At 33.0% G+C, this 22,462-nt stretch overlaps 5 protein-coding genes across 13 annotated transcripts in view; 2 read left to right on the forward strand and 3 right to left on the reverse strand.

Moving 5' to 3' along the window:
- Positions 1-98: 98 nt before the first annotated feature.
- LOC100748960 (mitochondrial pyruvate carrier 2) lies at positions 99-917 on the forward strand. The gene is made up of 3 exons (XM_003488353.4): positions 99-430; positions 502-643; positions 743-917. The coding sequence occupies exons 1-3, from the start codon at positions 331-333 to the stop codon at positions 882-884; spliced, it is 384 nt and encodes a 127-aa protein (XP_003488401.3). The 5' UTR covers positions 99-330; the 3' UTR covers positions 885-917.
- LOC100748692 (peptidylprolyl isomerase domain and WD repeat-containing protein 1) lies at positions 891-3,913 on the reverse strand. Its single transcript, XM_003488265.4, has 8 exons — positions 3,713-3,913; positions 3,264-3,366; positions 2,981-3,177; positions 2,696-2,889; positions 2,270-2,607; positions 2,004-2,193; positions 1,342-1,917; positions 891-1,099 (listed from the first exon to the last, which is right to left on the reverse strand). The coding sequence occupies exons 1-8, from the start codon at positions 3,807-3,809 to the stop codon at positions 956-958; spliced, it is 1,839 nt and encodes a 612-aa protein (XP_003488313.1). The 5' UTR covers positions 3,810-3,913; the 3' UTR covers positions 891-955.
- An 868-nt stretch (positions 3,914-4,781) lies between these two features.
- LOC100748927 (probable N-acetyltransferase san) lies at positions 4,782-6,418 on the forward strand. Of its 2 annotated transcripts, none has more exons than XM_003488267.4 (4): positions 4,782-5,020; positions 5,525-5,681; positions 5,788-5,954; positions 6,056-6,418. In XM_003488267.4, exons 1-4 carry the CDS (start codon positions 5,013-5,015, stop codon positions 6,228-6,230), a joined length of 507 nt encoding a protein of 168 aa, XP_003488315.1. In that variant the 5' UTR covers positions 4,782-5,012; the 3' UTR covers positions 6,231-6,418. The 2 variants fall into 2 exon arrangements, with proteins under 2 accessions (XP_003488315.1, XP_024222438.1); XM_024366670.2 differs by lacking the exon at positions 4,782-5,020 and adding an exon at positions 5,396-5,419.
- A 361-nt stretch (positions 6,419-6,779) lies between these two features.
- LOC100748813 (hormone-sensitive lipase) lies at positions 6,780-11,020 on the reverse strand. Of its 5 annotated transcripts, none has more exons than XM_012383996.3 (10): positions 10,868-11,020; positions 9,610-10,044; positions 9,330-9,531; positions 9,032-9,245; positions 8,717-8,907; positions 8,290-8,572; positions 7,831-8,193; positions 7,358-7,683; positions 7,150-7,275; positions 6,780-7,074 (listed from the first exon to the last, which is right to left on the reverse strand). In XM_012383996.3, the coding sequence occupies exons 2-10, from the start codon at positions 9,990-9,992 to the stop codon at positions 7,006-7,008; spliced, it is 2,157 nt and encodes a 718-aa protein (XP_012239419.1). In that variant the 5' UTR covers positions 9,993-10,044; positions 10,868-11,020; the 3' UTR covers positions 6,780-7,005. The 5 variants fall into 5 exon arrangements, with proteins under 5 accessions (XP_012239419.1, XP_024222436.1, XP_012239417.1 ...); XM_024366668.2 differs by lacking the exon at positions 10,868-11,020 and adding an exon at positions 10,230-10,492; XM_012383994.3 differs by lacking the exon at positions 10,868-11,020 and adding an exon at positions 10,322-10,489.
- Positions 11,021-15,492: 4,472 nt separating this feature from the next.
- LOC100749047 (amyloid-beta-like protein) overlaps positions 15,493-22,462 on the reverse strand; it is a 46,657-nt gene continuing 39,687 nt past the window's right edge. Inside the window, exons 8-16 of one of the 4 annotated variants that reach the window (XM_012383942.3) lie at positions 19,384-19,609; positions 18,562-18,772; positions 18,041-18,223; positions 17,270-17,341; positions 16,945-17,135; positions 16,653-16,813; positions 16,002-16,228; positions 15,770-15,916; positions 15,493-15,608 (exon numbers count right to left, since the gene is read on the reverse strand). In XM_012383942.3, coding sequence (XP_012239365.1) covers positions 15,498-15,608; positions 15,770-15,916; positions 16,002-16,228; positions 16,653-16,813; positions 16,945-17,135; positions 17,270-17,341; positions 18,041-18,223; positions 18,562-18,772; positions 19,384-19,609 — 1,529 coding nt within the window. In that variant the 3' untranslated portion in view covers positions 15,493-15,497. The remainder of the gene's footprint in view (positions 15,609-15,769; positions 15,917-16,001; positions 16,229-16,652; positions 16,814-16,944; positions 17,136-17,269; positions 17,342-18,040; positions 18,224-18,561; positions 18,773-19,383; positions 19,610-22,462) is intronic. The other 3 variants (XM_012383943.3, XM_012383944.3, XM_024366669.2) reach the window with 3 other exon arrangements.

Consider the following 22,462-nt stretch of genomic DNA (forward strand, 5'->3'; position numbering starts at 1 on the left):
TTTTTTATACGTACGTCTTTTTTAATTTAAGATCATCTAATACGCAATGGTATCACGATCGTAACCATAAACGCATCTATTAAATAAGTAATATTTTAATTGTTATCCTAATTAATTAACTATAATTACAAATATTTATATTATCTAAACGTGTTCATATTTTTAATTTCTCGAAATAAGCTTTATTTATTAACATCACTAAGTATAATCAAACTTCAGTATGACCAAGTCAAACCTTCTATTATCCCACATATCATTTTTTTCCTGTCAAACTTTATGACAAAAAACGATTTTACGATCGAATAAATAAAAATTAATTACCATCATACGATGCCTCCACCGAAGAAGAACAGTGCTTATCAACGGTTAATGATACGAATATCTTGCCTCCTTCCAGCAAAACTTCGTCCTGTTTTTTTACATCCTGCAGGTTGGAAAAATTTTTCACAAAGACAATCCATAAGAACTTTTAATTTGTTGTTAATATTTTTATTAATATAGGACCGACTACTGTATTCTTTTGGGCACCTACGTTTAAATGGGGTTTGGTGTTAGCAGGATTGGGTGACATGAAGCGACCTCCAAACACGATTTCTCTTACGCAAACTGCGAGTCTGATGATTACTGGTGCCATATGGTCCAGGTATTATTTAAACGATGCTATTTTTCTCGTAAAAATGTATACAACAAACATATCGTTTTAAGCGAAAGAAGTAAGATTTACAAATTATTTATCCATCAGGTATTCACTGATCATCACACCAAAGAACTATAATTTGTTCAGTGTAAACGCGTTTACGTGTTTAACGGGAATGTATAATTTTATACGAGCTCTGCTTTACAAAATAGAACAAGAGAAGGCTCAGGAAAAGGATTCAGAATAGTGTCCCGAAAAGGATGTGTATATAGCATATCATAAATTCAATATCATTATTTTATATATTGAAATTAGACATTATTTCACAGTAACGCTAACTATTCGAATATCATCATAAGGTTTATCAGTTTTCGGATTTGTTTTTACTTGACTAATATTTTGTACAACTTCCATTCCTTTCACCACTCTACCGAATACGCTGTGTTTATTATCCAACCAAGGCTGAAACAAATATAACATTAATATTAATTAATATGTTAACGTGTTACCATTAATATGTGTATTAAAATGTGAATGATCTCAATTTAATTTTTAATCAATTTCTAATCGATTACAAGAAGATAGTAGTAGATTTTTCACACGCGCTGCATTGATAAATTATATAAATTATCTACTACTCATCCTACTTTCACATATTCTCACATAAAAAAAAAATGAATTACGGCAAACTCGTCCCAACTTACAGTTGGTGTCAAAGTAATGAAAAATTGGCTGCCGTTTGTGTTCGGCCCAGCATTAGCCATACTTAAAGTATACGGTCTGTCATGTTTTAAATGTGGTCTAAATTCGTCTTCAAACTCTCCTCCCCATATACTTTCTCCGCCAGTACCAGTTCCAGTAGGATCACCAGTTTGAATCATAAATCCCTTAATTACTCTATGGAATATATGTCCATTGTAATAACCATTTTTCGAATGAACACAGAAATTTTCCACTGTTCTCGGAACATCTTTTCCAAAAAGATTCAAGTGAATATCTCCAAGAGCTGTATGGATAATTGCTGTATCATAGATCTTTTGTACGTTGGTAGCTTCTGTAGAGGAAATAATATCTTCTTTCGATGGTCTTTCATTGAAGACATCTCTATCACATTCTTGACTTTTGGTATCCTCTGGTTCTCTCCTTGTAAACATATAAAATCTATTTTTTTTATAAGCTGTACAAAAGAGTGTTGGATCAGGACGATTCATTTCCAATGTTGGATTTTCTGCAGCCTCCATTTCTACAGTCACAGCAGCTGTAGTCTTCCTGGCTTTCCCCTATACATTTTTAAAATATTAGTTGTTATCAGCTAAAGTTTGTAAAGATACAAGCATCTTTCGAAACGTGTAAATTTTATACACACCTGAAATAAAGCTAATTGCATAGGACGAATATTTTCAGGTTTCCCCATAATCCTAATACATCGATTTGTGTACAAATTTACAACTTTTACACCTAACATTGTGCTATATAAAATTATATAACCTGACTCATCAAAAACAATATTTCCTAAGTTCGTTTCTGTTTTATCCAGTTCTCTTTCTACCGCCATTCTAAAGACGTTATCAATATATTGATTAGAAAATAGATTCAGTTTTATGCTAAAATTTTATTAAGGAATAATGTTACCTTCGTCCAAATTCCATATTTGGTAATTGTTGTGTCATTTGTTGTAATTCAGAAAACCTTTGTAACGTTTCATCAAATATTCTATACAGTTTTCCAGTACGAAAATTGAAGACCCTAACTTTTCTATCTCCACTGAGAGAAGCAAATTTTTTACCATCTGGTGATACTGCTAGCCCACATGGATAAGTTTTATTTTTTGCAAAATCAAACAAATCTGTATCCAACTTGGTTTTAAACTTAACGCACTTGGGATACCTGTACTCCATTTTAGGTCCTGTCCAATATTCTACAATACCGGCTTTGTCTGCAGAGATGCACGTTTCAAATGCAGAATTGTACTATAAATGATAACAGTTTATATAAAAATTACTTAAATATGTTAACTTAAATAAGATCACAGAATATGATTATGCTAATTTCCCTTACTTTCATTACAACCACAGGTTCAATATGTAATTTCTTAAAAACATGTAATGGCGTATTAGTCCCTTGTCCATCATAAATATAAATTTTATTTGATTCCTGAGCAGAAACTGCTACAGCAGATATTGCATCACCAGGAGAATATATCCATTCACAGCAAAGTGGAACAAAATGCAGCTTTATCATATTAATCATGTCTGAAATAAAACAATAATATCAGATAATTAAGCCATATTAGTTTAATACAACACAATAAATTATTGAACGTATCTGATAAGATCTACTTACCAAAATTTATAACATCAAATATCTTTATTGTTTTATCTAAGCTTACAGTGCATGCGTGAATACCATTACAGCTAGCAGCCATAGACTGTATAGCCATCATATGCGCGCGAAAATGCTTTACGAATTCTACTAACTCCTCTTGTTTTTTCCAAAATTTAACATGTCCATCGAAACTACCCGTTATCACAAAATTTGATCTGTACAAATACAAAATACAAACTTATATTACAAACATTATATTATTATTTAAGAGATAACATTATATATAATAATAAATACTAACTTTGTTACCACAATATGAGTGATTACATCTCTGTGCATATAAGATTTTTCGTAACATTCGCAACATGGTAAATTATCTATGTATACTTGTTCATATTCAAGAACTGAAAATTAACATTGAATTTAATTAAATAAAAAACATTAAAAATTATATATATACAAAATATTGTATTTTCCAAAATTATAAATTACATTTATTGATAATGAAAAACATGTAATTAACATTACAAACTTATCAAAAGTAAAAAATTTTAATACTAAAATCAATTAATTATTTATATAGTTATGTCATATTTATCTTATATAAATAAATTTTAACACTTCTCAATTATATTTAAGAATCATATTGAAATTTTATACGATATAAAAAATAAAACATATAAATAACACTTATTCATTTTTTATAAAATATCACAAATACTAAACATAGAATAGGTTATACATGTATACCTTTCGGTTTCTTTCGAGATACAGCTTCTGAAGGTAATGGTCCAACCCAATCTTCCTCATTATCGCTTCCACTATGTTCTCTTTTATTATTAGACATTATTATAAAAAAGCAAAACGAAAAACTTATTATAATAAACAATAAACTACGCTTCAAATTGACGTTTATTACTACGCTTTCGACACTGCGTGTCACTAGTGTCATGCGATATCAATTCTATTAAAACATCTATTATTATTGACATAATATATTTTTTATGATACAAGCTTTTCTTATATTAAAAAAGAAATGTAAGGTTTATAAATAATTTACTATAACCAAATTATGTAATTTTATTTTTATGTACTTTAAAAAAAGGTATAATTTTTTATGTATGTAATATTATATCATAAATAATCATATGACATTAAGATTTTTGTTTCTTTGTGACTTTACCACAATGATTAATATTATTTTTAAATTACAATATAAATTAAATGTATAAAATCGTAAACGACGATAGCATTCTTAAATTTGACCCAAATTTCCATATATAGCTTTATAATTATATATTTCTATAAAATTATTGCCTATTTTAGTGTAATATATATTGTTAAATTTAAGTTTTACAGCTACGTAACTGATTATGTATGGTAAATTAAATTCTGTGATAATAATCAAATTACTAATAAGTAATACTTAATAAAATTAATAAATAAGTAATTAAATTACTTTTACTAATAAGTACATAAATGATTGATAAGTAATTTGCGTCGTAGAGTATTCCATATATTTATATTATTATTTTTTATTAACATTTTGTGACTAAATATATTTTGTATTACACCTTGACAATATAATGAAATGTATAATAATGATATAACTACGCACAAATTTGAAATATAATAAAACATATTTTGGATTCAGTTGGATCTGAAAAAAGTCTATTGAATTGAAATTTTACGAGTATATATATATATATATTCAATATATAATATAAAAAAATGTAATGCATTGTTTTCATATATATTTAAATATAATAATATGCATGATATTACTTTTTCTTACAATTAAATATGTTATTCACAATTAATTAATAAATTATTATGTATTCTAAAACCTATCGAAATGTGAAGAAGCAGATATATGTATATTTAACCTACTCCACTAATAAAATTTCAGTATAAGAAGGACGAAGCCGCGTAACGTTATTGTGTAATATATACGGCTTATTTCTTCGTAATTAACTTGTAAAACAATTAATATCAAAATTTGTTATTGTTATTTATTCGAGAAGCGTTAAAAATTGTTGTATTTCCTAATATGACTAGGTAAGTCTCAAAAGTTTTAAGGTTATATTGTTATATTACGAATCAAAACATTCTAAAAACAATTACATTCGTTTTATTCCAACATATTATTAGAAGATCTATACGATCATTTTTCTTTCACTTGTGATGTGCAATAACTATCTGTAAATCTAAATTTTAAATATTCGTGCTTTCAAGGGCATGTTTATTTAAAAACGTGTAATTAGAAAATCGTAGTTGCAGCATAAAAAAATTATGAATGAATTATGTGCGAAAATAATCTTTTAAGTACAATAATTTCTAGAAAAAAAATTGTTGAAAGTAACAAAATATGAATTCCATAAAAATTTTATAATTTCGCGGTTTTAAAAATCCTTTGTTTTGATAGATAAAAACATGTTTAATGATATCAATGTGCATGTATGTATATATACATATAATATTTTCAAATTTGTATGTGATGTATGAATAAATTATTGTATATATATATTACGTCAAGTAAAAGTGGGAAATTAAAAATTACAGATCAAAAATAGAGTTAGGAGATGTAACACCACATAATATAAAACAGCTCAAACTTCTTAACCAAGTGGTGTTTCCAGTCTCGTACAATGAAAAATTTTATAAAGATGTGTTAGAAGCAGGAGAGCTAGCAAAGCTTGCATATTACAATGATATAGTGGTATGTTATATTTGTTTATATACTCAAACGATATATTGATAAACATGTCAATATTTTGAATAAAAATTACTATTAATTTAATAGATTATAATATTATTTATTTCAGGTTGGTGCAGTTTGTTGTCGAGTAGATACCTCTGAAAATTCTAGGCGTCTGTATATTATGACATTAGGATGTCTCTATCCTTATAGAAGATTAGGAATAGGTACTGTAATGGTACAACATGTTTTAAATTATGTTTACAAAGATGGAAACTTTGATTCTATCTTTCTGTAAGTATTTAATGAAATTTATTAAATATATTAAATTCCATTTGCAAATACTCATATATAAATAGTAATTATTACTTTTATATGTTACTTTTTGTTTACAGTCATGTTCAGATAAGTAATGAAGGGGCCATTGACTTTTATAAAAAATTTGGCTTTGAAATAGTAGAAACAAAGGAACATTATTACAAACGAATAGAACCTGCAGATGCTCATGTATTACAAAAAACTTTACGTCCTAAAACAAATCAAACAAATAATCAACAAAGTAATCAATAAAAATCGTTAATCATTAATTTATCACATCTCAAAAACCTACATGTTTTCATAGTCTGGTAATAAAATTATTTTTATTGTACTTCCCAGTGTGTTATAAGTTATAAAATTAGAGTTTTATAAATAATTTAATAAAGTTGATAAATACAATGTACATCGACGTACACAATATAACATAACAATTCCATAAATTATTAATACTCGTAACAAAAGTTTATAATTTTCCAGTTATTGCCAACATTATACATATCACTCTTTTATACCACTTTACTAAACTCACGTTACATTTATAATACTTTATTTATGTTTAATACATTTAATAACTTGTGTTAGCTGCAAAAAATATTATAATGATCAGAACTGAAACAATCTGAAATATTTTGTACAATCAATATATCTATAGTCTTATTCTTTAAATATTTTCTGAGTAGAAAATTGAAAGCTAATTCGATTTTCTTGCAAATGCACATTCAGTAAACATAATACAAAGATATTACCATTTAAGTACTGTAACTTGAGATTATTTGATTTAAAATTATTTAAATACTGTGATTATCATTAATAAAATATAAATATATAATATAAAATATGTAGATAGAAACACACTTATGACATTTATGCACCAGTGGATAAAGCTTTTGGCATATTGCAAATTATTGTGTCTTTGTACATAAAAAATCAATTAAAATTGGCATCTGAAAAACAATAATAGCAAAGAAACTTTTGTTCCCGCATATTAACATTCATATATTAATGAGTATTTTTCATATCCATATAATTATAGTGTTAGCAGTTCTTGCAATCTTTTCACACATAAATCTGACCCTTCAGATGCCTCTTTTGAAACCTGTAAATTTAAATAATTTGATATAATAGAACGTAATTTAATATTATTGATTTATTTGATGAGAAAAATATTTACTGGTGTTAAGTTAAGAAAGCCATGAGGTAAACCTGGCAATATGTCAAGCGTGATTAATACACCAAGCGATCGAAGTTTTCTTGCGAACATGACAGAGTCATCCAGGCATGGATCTAACTCTAATGTCTATAATAAAACATTTTTATATATATATGTAATTTTTTTCGCATATTATATTCCATACAAAATTTACTATTTAAGAATTTACCAGCATTTTAACGGGTGGTAATTGTGCTAAAAGATGATCTGCTGCAAGATAAGGACTTAAATATGGATCTCTGGGTACTGTAAATATAAATTCCTCCATACTACTTTTCGCATTTTCTATATCCAGTTCTTTCGATTCTTTATGTCTTCCACTAAGAGACCATCCAAAAAAAGACCATGATTTATCATTCTTTGAAATATTGTTTTCTGTGCTAATAGTGCCATTTCCAATATGTGTTGAAGCATTTGTACCACAATTTCGATACAGTCCAAAAAATTTATTGACATATTCTTGAGATCTTGCTTCTTCCTGTAGATGTTCTGTTCCTGTTATGTTAGAGAATGTTCAGAGAGTATTTAAATGTAAAACCGACTATAATAAAAACAATGAACTGTAATAAAAGTTATATAATACACTTAAATTATTTTCTTAAAAAAATATCTTTATGTTTAATCCATTGTGTGTTTATATACCGTCAACTTCTGTTAAAGTAACAGAATTCAAAGTAGAATCAGATGGTAAGGATGCTAACTTATGTGCATCATTTGTTTCATCTCCATTGGGACTGAGAGCTAACGCTATTAGATCGCTTTCACTCACTTCAGCAAAAGATTCTGATTCTGACTTAAAACAGTCAGCTGCATATGCTTTTAAGCAACGTAGAAGAAATCCCATAGGTAATAATGGGTCTGTAAGGCAAAGTAATCGTGAAGGTGATAGCACAAAGTCAACAAGTACTGGTGTGTATGCCATAAATATTCCATCAGGTTTTCTGATATTTAACTGTAAACATTTTAAGGTAACTCCCAAATTTAAATTGGCCCCAGCAGAATCACCTATAAAAATGTAATATACTTATATATTATTTATACAGCAATATTCACATAAAACTATGTTAAGAAGCTAACACCCTGCAATGTTTTACATCTTACCAGCGAAAAGTATTTTTTGAGCTGTACTTCCAAGCAATGTACTTGCATGATTTAATGCCCATGCATATGCATATAGCACTTCCTCGAGTGCACGAGGGAACGGAGCTTCAGGTGCTAAACTGTAATCTATACTTAAAATAGGTATACCGAGATTTATTGCCCAACTACGTAAGTATGTTTCATGAGATAGCGAAGTCTGTGCTACAAAACCTCCACCATGACAATGAATTATTAATTCGTTGGACAGTCCATGCAGTTCTCCCCCTACTCCACCTGAACCAACCTGAGAGAAGCATGTACTGCACAGGAGTGAAACTGATGATTCACAAAAATTTCTACTCGATTAAAGGTAAAATAAAGATAAAAATAATAATGAAAATTACTGCTAAAATTACAGATATATAAAGTAATCGAATTATCTCTTTACCATTCCTAAACGACGTTTAGAACTAAACAGCCTAACATGTATTGGCTTCTTTCCAATATGACTGTTTGGTATTGGAATTGAGACAGTTGATCCACTTAATGTAGGAAGTGTCAATTCTTCGGGTGGTATAGAAATTATTTGATTTATTGCCAGAGAAGGAGCTGTTATAGCAGGCAACCTACGTGTAAGATCTAAAACATATAATAATATACATATATGACATTTTGAAGTAATTAAACTATAAACATAATGAAATAATTATTACATTTAAAATAAATTACGCATATATTATCATTAAAAATCGCAGTATATTACCAGCCTCATTGAGAAACCAAAATGCTTGACAAAATGAGATATCAGCACGTTGAGACACATCAACAATACGACGTGCCCTTATTTCAGGATCTAACATGTACTTGACAGAATTAGCACATCTTGCTAATAATGTACCATTAGAATAAAAAGCTTCGCTGAATGTTGCCATACAAACCATTATAGTTTTTAATATGGGCTTTAAGTTGTCATAAAACTGAAAACACAACATATTGAACTAGAAAATGTTAAAGTAGTTACTAAACTAAAGCTATATGTATAGATATCCTTATTAGTATACCTGGAATCCCAAGCACCTGCCATAAAAACAATACTGATTAATACTATCTACTTTACTTAAAATTTCATGTGGATTATGACTATCTCCTATAAAGAGAGATGGTTTTCCATCACTTAAATGTTCACTCCAAGAATAAAGAGTTTGTAAATGTTCTAAGCAAGTGCACAAAGATGCCAACAGCTGTGAGCAAGCCTCAATTTCTCTATAAATATTTGTACTTGTTAATATAACTTTAAATAAAAATATTTAATAATTTTATTTAGTGAATTTTAAAGACTACCTCATATAGTAACTTTTACGAAAAAATAAAGAGTCCTTCTGGCAATATATTTGATGACAGACAGAACGAGAGTGAATAATACATTTGTCTATTAACACTAGAAAACTTCTATATCCATTACCAGGTGTTTCCGCATCAAGATCAAACATTGGTGCAATTCTACTAATTTCTTTGTATAATGGTTGTAATTGTACCAAATGATCTAATATAGCCATAAGCGCAGCTCTAATTCTAATACTGTTCTCATCTTGATGCGACACAAAGTACTCCGAATTAGCATGACATAGTTCCCGTAATGCTCCCCATTGTAAAGGCTCAACATCTTCAAATGGTCTGTCAAAGTCATCATCGAGTGACATCTGAGCTGTTCCCTGCTTAGTCATTTAGTAATAAATTTTTAATTGATTCCTTTACTACAAACAATAAATGTGGAATCTGCAACATAAACATTTATATTATTCTGTTATTTGTTGACAAAAACAAGTGTTCTTATAATATATTTCGTAACAACATACTGCTATTTTTCAACATAATTAAAATATAATACACATAAAATATCATTAATACGTACAAAATGAATGCGTTCATAATTGGTAATGAAAACTGATACCTGTTAGTACTTTTACAATTCATGATGTTAATTCGAATTAGGTTATCAAATTTACTTAGGATATTCAGATTACGTTTAATTATTTTTTAACTTTCGATGTACACTACATCATGCTTATATACATTAAACTCTTCGTATACATTGTATTGTATATTAGGCAATAGCTTCTATTTTGAATTTGACATTTCTTAAATCTTTATCATGGTCGCCATATTGTTTTTTCGATCGATAGCATTATCTCACTGTAATAGCACGCGCTAGGTACGAATTAAGTGTTATTGACATGCATATGTTTGAACAATAAACTACATGTAACTAGCGAGAACATAGTTGTAAGATGGACTTAAAATAATTCTTGATCGGCTATTGTATTTATGCTAAGAGAAAATGATTATCTTTCTGTTTAATTCTAATATAAATTAAAGACTAATCGTAACATTCATAAACTCAAATTCATAAGAGCGATAGATTTTATCAATCAATTACTTGATAATTATTGACCTAATTAGAACAGATCATCGAAAGCTTGTGAATCCCTATTATTGAATGAAACTGAATTACTTAAATGATAATATCAACAATATAACAATTAGGAAGTAGATATATATAATAAATAATTGTATTATCGATATCAATAGGAATACTTACCAGACACATGTATGTCCCTAAGCTGTGGTATTTGCAACGATAGCTAAAGAAACCAAAGAAACGTACATATATGTACATGCGTTATTTCGGTACCAATTTCGTCAGACTAATGGCAATGAACGACAAACAACAAATTACATTTCTACGATCGCTGCTATTACGTATTAGGTAATGGAATCGCGTCAGATGAATTAATCACAAAGATATACAAGTGATATCTAATAACAGCAAAAAAAAAAGAAATAGATTTTCTTAGAAATTTGGTTATCTAAGATTTTTACTGTGAACCATACTTATATGTGATCAAGCTAAGTACTATTGATTCATATTTAAAATTATACTGTGTATACTACATATTACATATGAACTTAATTCATTGCATGATAAAATCTTAATATTAATAAACAATATCATTTACTTTGTGAATATCTTCAGATATAAATATCCTGCAAATATGATTGATACGTTATTCATAAGGAAATATTAAATGAAAAAAAGACAGCTCAATTTTTGCCGTTGTCGAAAAGTAACTAACATTCAACTAGTAATTATCTTTGTAATTTATTTATTGATAAGTAAAATTACATATATCCACAAACACAATACGTTCTTTTCACGGAGTGTATTAATGCGATAAAATTTGTGAGTGGCGAGGAGAAATCCTTGTGTGATGGAGAGAAAGAGGGAGACGGGGAGTTAGTTTAATCCTCCGGTTAGTAACTTTTCTACTCGTCGAAGAACGGTCACAGAAACGTTCTATAGCAAACGTGTAGTTTCCGATCCTACAATTAAAGGCAACTAAAAAATTATCCATCGTGTTTCCTCGATTTTTTCTCTTTTTCTTTTTTTTTTTTTTTCTTCGGTTCGACCAAGTGGGCGTTCATATGAAATATCAGATATTTTTTATCGAACCACGACGCTGATTAAGTCCGTGCAACGTCGATCAATCGGTTCGCACAAAGCCAACATCTTAGTCGAGATATTTAGCTGCCGATAAACGATACATAATGAACAACGCATAATAACATATAAAAATGCGATACCGAAGTGAACTTTGATTTAAGCTTTGAAATCGCTTTGTTGTCAAATGGCAACGAATGCAGGAAGTAAGATCGAAAACTAATACAGCGCTGTGTGTAGGCGTGTACACGAGTATATATTGCACGTACAATCTTGCTCTCGCATCTCATCATTGTTACGATATTAAAGTTCATCGAAGACGCGATTGAATCGATAGAATCGTAAGAATCGATCTATACCGAAAGAACTGCAAAAATAAAGTTTAGTTCCGTTATTATTCCCATTTTCGCCGACTTCTAAGTCCGAACCGCTACGCAAAGGACGTATTTATTTTTCTCATTTTGTTCCTTCATTCTTAAATTTGTTTCCTCTTCTTCTTCTCCTTCCTCTTCTTCTTCTACTTCTTCTTCTTCTTCTTCTTCTTCTTCTTCTTCTTCTTCTTCTTCTTCTTTTTCTTCTTCTTCTTCTTCTTCCTATTCCTCACTTCTCACGTATCTTTTTTCCACATTTTTTTTTCTTTTCTTTAAGCTAAAGTTTAATTACCTCGGTAAATATTTATTACCTCTTTACAAAAATCAATTCTTAAACTTATACAGAGTGGCTCGATGCAAATTCACAATATCTTGAAGTGAGAAAGTGACGGATGCTGCCGCCAAACCAACAGACTAAAACTGATATGCTTCGAGGGGGCTTTTCAAGCTTTTTTGTCCTTAATACTGATGACAGATTTATCTTCGCGTTTCCCTGATCAATTGTCATTGAAGAAACATTCTTTCTATTTTTTTTCTTTTTTTTTGTTTCTACTGTGACATTTGATCAAAGGGATGTTTCTTCTTCTGTTTTCTTCTTTTCCTTTTGTCTTTCTTCTTGGTGTGTATAAAGCTTTGCCAATATCTATGGCGAAAGTGCGTTACGCTATTCAAAAGATGGTACGCAAGATAAATTTGGCAAGCACTACAGGTGCTGTTCGCATCATATCTTTCGACAAATATAACGTATGATGAGCAACAGCACATTCGCCAACGTAGGCCAATCGACATATGGTCGCGTACCATCTCCGTTCTTTTCTTTTCTTTCGTCGTATAATGGGTAAAAATCACTTAATAATTGGAATGACATCGCGATTAAAAGAAAGAATAGCATTTTTCGTGTCTTTTGTTCCTTTTTCATCGAAAACATGTTTCTTCCTCAACATCTGTGAATCCGTATCAAGTCAGTTTTTTTTATACGCGACGTGTCAATGTTTTTTTTTTTCTGTTCATTATAACGACTATATGCTATAGGTACATAATGTATAGTTAATTTGATAGGTGTACATGTATATGCATATGTATATATATATATATCTATGTATATATACTGTTCATATATTACACACACACACACACATACACACATGAACATATATATTTATATATAGATATTTATATTATTATTAACGCATTGATGCTATGCTTTTGTTGTATCTCCATAGACATATGGATAATTGCTATCATTTTAATATATCTAAAATAATATTTTTAACACTCAGCGATGCGCGAATGTGTGTGCCTGTGTATATACTTTTTTTTTTTCATTGGCTCATTCTTTCACCGGAGTTGCGTGAGAGAAACAGTATGTTTAACTATATCCGTTAAATAGGAAGGCAGCTGCTTCACGTGCGCTTAGGAATCCAAGGATTATTATTCATTGTCCTCGGTTTGCGCATTCGCTTAATTTATTTTAGCAAAGAATTAACAAGAAAGAGAGAAACCTTATCGATAGAAAGAGAGATAGAGAGAAAGATAGAAATCAAGTACAGCTCTTTAATGTAGATAGTACTTAAAGTAGAAGCATCTTGAAAGATCGTCATTAACATAATACTTGCGCGACTAAAATTATTGATATTTTTTGCTGTTCGTAATTATACATAATGGTTATCGAATTGATATATGTATATATTAAAATATGGTTAATTTAATTAATACAAAGAAATATAATCCAAATAAAAATGAAACGTGCAATATTCATTGAAATTAAACGAAAGCTATGCTTTCCCACGCGACCCTGGCTAAAGCGCAGCCTACTACTTTTTGACCATATACAAATATATAAGCATTAAACGTGTAATATATTATCGTCATCATATATAATTAATATCCTAAGATAGTTATTGTATGAACCATCTTTCGAGAGAGAAAAAAAAAACGATGAAATAAAAAAAGGACAGAAACACGCTTGCCTTTAACAGTCGCCACTTATTCGACCTAAATCGGAGGTACTAATGCCACTCAAAAAAACTCCTGTGTTAAACTGTTCCTCTTATTCGGCAACCTCGACGTGATTCTTTCGATTCGTCCGTTTCCATCAAGGAAACACGACGATAACTCGGCCGAATCGAACAAAGCTGACGAATATTTTCCGTGCATACGTTCGGACAGCACCTCGATAAGATAGTGGACTTTTGTTATGGAATGATAAAATATCTTGCTTCTCGTTAGAACTTTAGATACGTTCATGATTCAATTTCTTATAAGTATAAAGTTGTATAATCTAAGTAGACGTTAAGTACTGAAAAGGTCGCTGAAAAAATCAGGCAGTGGGAATCGAACGGAGATGAAAAAACAGCTGCAATCACGAAGGTGAACGTGCATTTGATCGCCGTTCTGATATTTTAAGAGTGTCGTATAGAGCATACACGTAATTTTTTATCGTATAGTGCTATTTATTTAATATGCTTATCATTTCTTGTTCTTTTAAGTCGGATTATACTTTTATATTGCCACTGTGTAAGCTGCTACCGCTGCTACCATTTTTTTTTTCTTATTGTTAGTTTCACGTATTATTTAAGCTGCGTTTACTTTTATTGCCATTTACTATCTCGAAAAATATCAGAACTCAGAAATATACAGCAAAGAGCGCAACAGCACGCATACTGTGAATGCGTCATCGACGAGATACGTTTCTTCCATCCCATACGCATTTCCTATTGCTGAAAAAAACAATGAGTTCGTAACTGATCATAGTCCACAGCCTTCAAATCGAAGGGTATCGCGTATAACATTTAATATGAGTAATGATTCTCTTTTCATTCCTTTTCTTTTTTTTTTTTTTGCTTCATCATGAGCGCTCCTTCCTGTGTTTAGTTTGTTAATAACATATATGACAACGAAACGAAAACAACGTGTATGAGATACTTCCGAAGACAACTTTACGCGCTTCCCATATGGCACATTGGCATGTTGTTTCCCTTTCGAATTGTCTCGCAGATAATCCTGGCAGTACGAGCGTGTGTTCTAGCTCGTAATACTTCTATCTACTACGGTGTTTTGTAATATTGCTTTATACATATCATAGATCGTTAAATGTGGTCGTATAACGTCGCAAGCTATCATAAAGAGACGTTCACATAATGATATTGTATCGCAATACGTATTTCCCTATGGACAGATTGTATTCCACATATCACTAAGATGTAGATTTGTATACTTTCGGAATCTTCGGAAGAACCTCGAACCTGAAAGTTATCTTACACTAACAAAATACTATGACATTCTTGAAGAACATACGCGAGAACGGACAATTAAAGACCAGTTTCAAATAAAATCTCTTGTAGACCGAGGTGATTAAATTATTCTTTGATCTCAAAGTATTTATATGTAGGATTTTCATATCCATTGATCTGCATGTTTGCAACATGCCGCTCCTCTGGTGTAGCTGCTTGGTCAACTTCAATGAATCCCTGTTTAAAATCAGAAATATATGATTATACTGTAAAATTTGGCTAAAAACTGATTTATGTTAATTTTAAAGAATATTAACAATCTTAGTATAAATATCATTTAATAATTAAATCACGAGTATTTAATTTTTACTTCGAATAAAACAGTCTTCTTTATGTACCTGACTGTGGGGGCTTCTTGCACTGCGTCTTTTGAATACTGCTACGCCTACCACTGCTGCAGCCATAAGTGCGATTCCAGCAAACGCAAGTGTGAAGTAGACAGATCGACTTTCCCTGTGATACATCTCCCTTCTCACAGAGTAACCCTATATAACAAAAGGGATAGAAATATGTTCATATTATGATATTTCTTGGATATTATTATTCAGGCAATTTAATGACTACATTTACCGGTTCAGAGTGGGAAATATCATGTGTCATACTGTGAGCTGCCCTTACAAGTCCTTCACTGTGCATAGCCGCCACTGCAGACGGTTGTTCTGGTGGCTGTTGAATATCCTTGTTGTCATTTATCGAGTCATTTTCTTCCTGTTGCGCCTGTTCCGTACGTAACTCGCCACGTTCAGCCTTGCGTTGCTCCTTGCGTACTCGCTCCAGTAGTTTTTGATGTTCTTTTTCTATAAATCAATGAAGTATATTTAAATATAGTTCTTATCGAATTTTGTCGCATTTGTCGAACATTATCAATGAGAGCTGAGGGAGCAGAATACAATAAATCACATTTTTTTATAGGAGAGAGAAAGAGAAATTCAGTCACCAAAGTTGTCCTTTTCCTTGTTTCTGGGATAAACATGTATTTTTTTGATGTCACCATAATTTGAAAAACATTACTTACTATAATATTAAAAGATTGTTTATCTTGGCAGTTATATGCCTTTACTTTTTTCAAAGCTTCATCAACCGTGTCTTTACATCGAACAGGTTCTTTCCATTTTTAGTCAAATTTATATTACAATATTCCTTCTTATCACAAAATCAAGTCAAGAGTGCTTTTGTCATGTTCTTTCCCTACGTTCTTCATTCGTTAAATTTCTAAGTTACCTTGCTGCTTACTGGTAACGTCAGCCTGATATTTATCTAAGATGGCTGCTTCCGCTTCTCGTGTCATCGCTAGCAGCAGTCCAGGAGTCTCATCTTTGCTCCTGAGGGCCAAAACGTAATCATCCATAAGGCGGCCAATTTTTGCGCTTAAATCAGGATACCTAAATATAACGAACGAAATACATATAGTGTTCTATTAAGTTAAAGTATATGTATTTTTTCTGCACTGTCAAAATCTGGAATCTGATATTCTAAGACGTTGACTGTTACGTTATATCGACCGACACGTTACCGTTCTAGCATCAACAGACTCTGATTGGTAATTCTATCGATCTCTGCCAAGTGTTCCAATGTTGCTGGCTTCTCGCGTTGAGCTTGTTCCAAGCTGCTATCCAGCAGATGTTTGTAATGAGCGATAGTATGGTGCCTGTCTTTGTGAAGAGCCCGAAGCAATTTCTGAAGACATTTCTGAATACGATGCATCTGAACAAGAAATAAGAGGGTAATATATTATTCGCGTATTTGCGAGTGGAATACTTAAATACTGAATATTTCTATATGAAATTCTATGGAATGTACAAATATGGAATATATAGAATATCTTTTGAGAAGCTTACATTTGGTGGAGTTTCGTTCAGAGCAGCTGTGTAGCACGACATTGCTTCCTCGTTTCTTTGTTTAACAGCTTCCTGTAAATTAATACCATACATAATAAATATTATACTTCCCTCTCTCTTTCTCTTTTCGTATACACGATGTATATAATTAAGCATTGAACGGCGCTCATTTTAGGAAGAAATGAGATCCATATATTATAATATATTTTGTAATCTAAATGGAGATAATTTACTAGTACGAAAGAAATTCGTATATATATATATATATATAATATCTACTATATATCAATTAAGATAATATTACAATTATGCGGTTCTCTTTGTATTAAAATCAAATTAAACTGAAATTCTCTTAATTCCAACATTTTAGAAAAGGAGAGAACATCATTAGTTAGAAACAATATAGTTTCCAAAGTTTGAAACGATATTCGTAATATAAATTAGGCATGTAAGTATGTGTACATGCAAATTTAGAAGATCATCTATTTTAAATACATCATGATGGGCCTGCGTGAACTAATTTCGAGAATAAAGCAAAAGAATAAACCAAAGCAAATAAAACAATAAATATATTACATCAACTAAATCTTTAAAAACCCAATATACTATCCTGTTCGGTAGGGAATACATTTAAAAAACACGAAGAAGAAGAATATAATTATTATTACGATTCGCATATAGGAGTGTCCTTCGGCTACTGAAATCTATCCACGACTGTCTCCTTTCTAAATGCTCGTCACCTGCATCGATTATTCTACTCAAATCACGTACTTGTACTCTTTGTTGATGCATAGCGCTCAACTGATGTTTCTCCGCGGCACCGCTCTCTTCCAGAGCAGCAACGGTTTCCTGGAATCGCGCGGTCATCCATCGTTTGAAAGCATCAGCTGCGACCGGGTCATGGGCACGAATGTCTTGATATTTCTCTTCGAGATCACTCCAGTCCTTCATCACCTGAAAACGTTGTAGCACAAAGATTTCGACACTAGTGTCCCGCGAGATAATAGCTATCTCTGGAAAGTCGACCGCTTATTTTTCTCTGTCCTCCGTAATAGCTGTCTCTCGAAACTGTTTATTTCCTCATTCGATAAATTTACATCATTCGTGATTCAACAAAAGCGAAGAAGCAAAAACAAGGAAAATTGAATGAAAGCAAAAGTGAATAACGGAGTGAACAAGAATGAAAATAAAAAAAAAAAAAAAGAAGGAAATGATAATAATATCGTTTGGTTTATTCAAGGAAAAATGAATGAATGAAAAGCGAAAGCTAGGTGGTAACAACACCTGCTTACTTTCGTTACTTTCTCCTTGTGCACCTCTTCCAGCCTCATTTGTGCTTGCTTGTAGCTCTGGTGCTCGGAACGAGGATCGAAATGAGTCAGATACGGATCCGGTGTGCTCTGCGATTGAGAGGACTGTTGTGTGCTGGTGCTAACTGGCAACGGCATCGCGGTCACTTCCTGTTTCGGTTTCTCCGTGGTTGAAACTGTCGTTGACAATCGACTGTACAGAATGTGCATACATCTCTCGTTAGTAAATGAACGTTATATTATTCACGATTATGCGATAATCACGTAGATTTATTGGTCAAATTTAATGGTATTAAGTAGATGGGTAATTATTCATTTTTAATCGGAAGTAGGTAATTTCTAAATAATGTCCTTGAGGATTTTGTTCCACCTGCAACGACCAGCACGTATAACTATATATACAGGGTGGTTGGTAGGTGGTGGTGCAAGCGGAAAGGGGGCGATTCTACGCGGAAAAAGAAGTCGAAAATATAGAATAAAAATTTTTTTGTTAATTTTCCATCGAGACAACGATCTACAGTGAGATCCGTTATAACGAGACGCGATAAAGTGCAGGCGTACCGAGCCAAAATTCAAAGTCGATTTTCTCGAAAACGAAGCCTCGAACGAAAAATGTTTATTCTATATTTTCGACTTCTTTTTTCGCGTAGAATCACCCCCTTCCCTCTTGTACCACCAGTTACCAACCACCCTGTATATATCGAATACTTGATGTTAAGTGAACACGGGATATAACTGATCCCTATCGATTAAAATTATATTTAATATTTATGAGTTAAACTTGCAGGTTCGATGCAAATTTACCTCGTCGTGGTGTCGTAGTTGTAATCGTCGAGATATTCTTCGTCGCTCTCGTCATCGTCGGGTTGATCGCTAAGCACGTCCTCGGGATCAGCTTCAGAGTCATCTTCGTCATCTGCTTCGGTGTCCAGGCCATCGTCATCTTCGAGATCATCCTCGTCCTCGTCGAGATCTTCGTCCATACCCTTGGGAATCGGCAGGTCGATCGGTTTCTTGGCTTTCATATTTTCTGCAAATTACACGTAAATGTAAATAATATTTTACCGAGATCAGACAGACCAAGTTCTGTCCGCTGTTTCGAGAAAACTCTTCTGATATTCCAAATTATCCATCCTTCTATCTCAAACGATTAACCAGTTAGCTGTTTCCGACGAGTATACTCGTCACGAAGAAGCGGCAACGTTTCGCGTTACGACGAGCCCTGTCGATAATAAAATTCAAAAATAAAACGGTTTATTCTTTTTCTAACTCTATTTTCTGTAATTCTATCGCAACAGCCACGCATACTCTGTGTTCGACGAGTATACTCGTCGTCGCTCGTTTCTTGCCACGCGTTTTAGGTACGCGTTTCTCAAAGTTTTCAAAGAGATCGCAACAGCTAACTGGTTGACTAAGATCGAGAGGTCTATGAAAATTCTTTATTCGATGTCGAAACAGAGTGAAACTGCCGTTTTCAGTAAATTCTTTGCGAAAGAGAAATAGCAAATCGGTCGAAACAACTTATTTGCCGAAAGCGTCATTTGACTTCGTTTCGAGTCAAATCTTTGCACATCCACCTGACACAGGCTGACACGTATGCAGTGAGACGAAAATCCTTTCCATTCACCGACATCCTTTCAACGAGGATTTAAATTCGTATTACGCGACGCATAAAGAAAAATTTGAATCCCGCTCGGCAAAACGACAGAGACAGAAAGACAGAGACAGAAAGATAGAGAGAGAGAGAGAGAGTCACGGAATTAATTTGCATAGCTAACATAAAAGCTGCCGATAGTACTACACGGAGAACGAATGCAAATTGCAGGGGAGGTACAGGCCGCGAGGATCGCGCATTTCGAAATCCGCCTGTCCGTTGCATCTCCGGCGAGGCGATGTTTTCCCGCGACTCGCGTCCCTTTTCTACCGTGAAAAACTCTAATTTGTCTCTGTTATGTTGAAGAGGACAGCCGTCTTGACTAACTAGGTTCTCGAGATGTCCCATTCTCCGAGAATAGACACGCTGATGAGCTGACTTCTCGAGTTCTGCAAAGGCAGACAAAAGCTTCGCCCGTCGTATCCTCGCCGCTATCCTTTTATCTGGGTCACGTGGCGGTTGTGTTGGCACTTTTTCCATCGAGAATATCGTCCGGCTATTGCACGAACGTATCGACGTATCGTCGTTGATCGAACCCGCCCCCGGAGGGGACACTCATCCGCAAGTTTCCAACGACGAAGGAAGGAAATATCAAGATTTGACCGACGATATACCGAAAAGAAACAGGGGGACCGACGATCAACCCCTCCGGCCGACCTATACCGAGGGCTTTCCACGTATTTTCACGGACACAGAGGGAAAGAACGCTTTGCCAGTTCGTCCGTGAAAATCGCCGCCGTTGAAAACCGTGCACAGCTGGACGCTCGGCTCTCTTAAAAATAGCGGCATAAACAAAATGTGCAAACAAGTAGCTCGTCACCGCTACCTGTCGTCCCCTACCAGTCTTCCGCGAGTAGAAGAATTTGACGGTAGGAAAGTTGGACGTGTCGCCGAACTGGTCGTATAATTTCAGATAAGGTAACTTTAAGGGAAGATACGTAAACGAGAAACGTGGACACGTTGAACATTTGCTGGCATTGCTTGCCATTACCGATTCTTATATTAAAGGAATACTCTTCAGGTCTCTGAACAAGTATACCTTCTTTACAATATTTTATAATATTCTTTATTAAGTAGAATATATAATTTAAGATATTGGAGAATATAATCTACGAAATCTTTTACTTATTTTATCAGATTTAATCATCACCCTTTTCTTTAATTCAACTTTTCATCTTCCTCGCGGTTACAACCCTCTGAGAAATTATAAGCTCTGAAACCCTTGAACTTCTACCTTCTTTCCACCGGCCAATGTAGAAAATAAATGATTATTTTCCATTCTCCGACTGATTCTTTCTCTTGTTATACGATAGAATCACCTCCCTCTCTCTTTCTCTCTCTCTCTCTCTCTCTCTCCTCCTCTTCTTCGTGATTCAGACTTCGTCACAAGCTTGTCAACACGGCGTACATAATAAACCCGGCTAAAGCACCACCCTACGAGCGGTGGTTGGTCGACGATGGTTGCGGTGGCGGAGGTTGGAATTTCGTCGGTGATTCATCGGTCATTCCTATTGATCAGTAAGCTCGAGGGTGGAAAGCCAAGGGGACGTGTCGCGAATCAAGCCAGCAGACAGTGCGGCTACGATGGATAAGCGTATTGGCTGCAGTTTATTAGCTACACACGTACGGCAGGCATATCGGCATCGTGTATTGAAAAGAAAAGATGCGCAGGAACGGGCAAAACCATAGTATTACGTTGCGCAGTCGTCGGGAACGTCGACGGTCGTTATTGATTGCACGAGCGAGTAAGATAGAAGCGGCAAGGGTAAACTACCCCGTGGAGAAACGAAGAGGGTGAATCGAAGTGTACCCACTTTCTTAATGCACTCTCTTCTCTCTCTCTCTCTCTCTTCACCTTCTTTCACCGTTTCTCTCTTTCTCTCTCTCTCTCGTTTTCAAGCTGCCCGAACGACGCTCGATCGCAAATAGAGCACAAAGTAGCGATGCGATCAAGTTCAACGTGTACGTTACCGTTGATAAGTAAACTGCGGATGTTTATGTAAACTCAGATTTTCATGAACGTAATTGGAAATATGCAGCTTACAGTCAATCGCGAAAGTCTATGTACATAGACATCCCTTAAATACGAAATACTCGAGTAAAAAGGCTGGTTCTAAGGAATTTTCGCATTGGCTGACGTACAGTGGCTCGCGAAAGTATTTCAAACTTGGTTTGATTAATATACGGTACGAACAATGGTGTTCAGCGTGCGATTTTAGCAACGAAGAT

This window comes from Bombus impatiens, unplaced genomic scaffold (assembly GCF_000188095.3).
Source record: "Bombus impatiens unplaced genomic scaffold, BIMP_2.2 scf_0225, whole genome shotgun sequence".
Taxonomy (NCBI): Eukaryota; Metazoa; Arthropoda; class Insecta; order Hymenoptera; family Apidae; genus Bombus; species Bombus impatiens.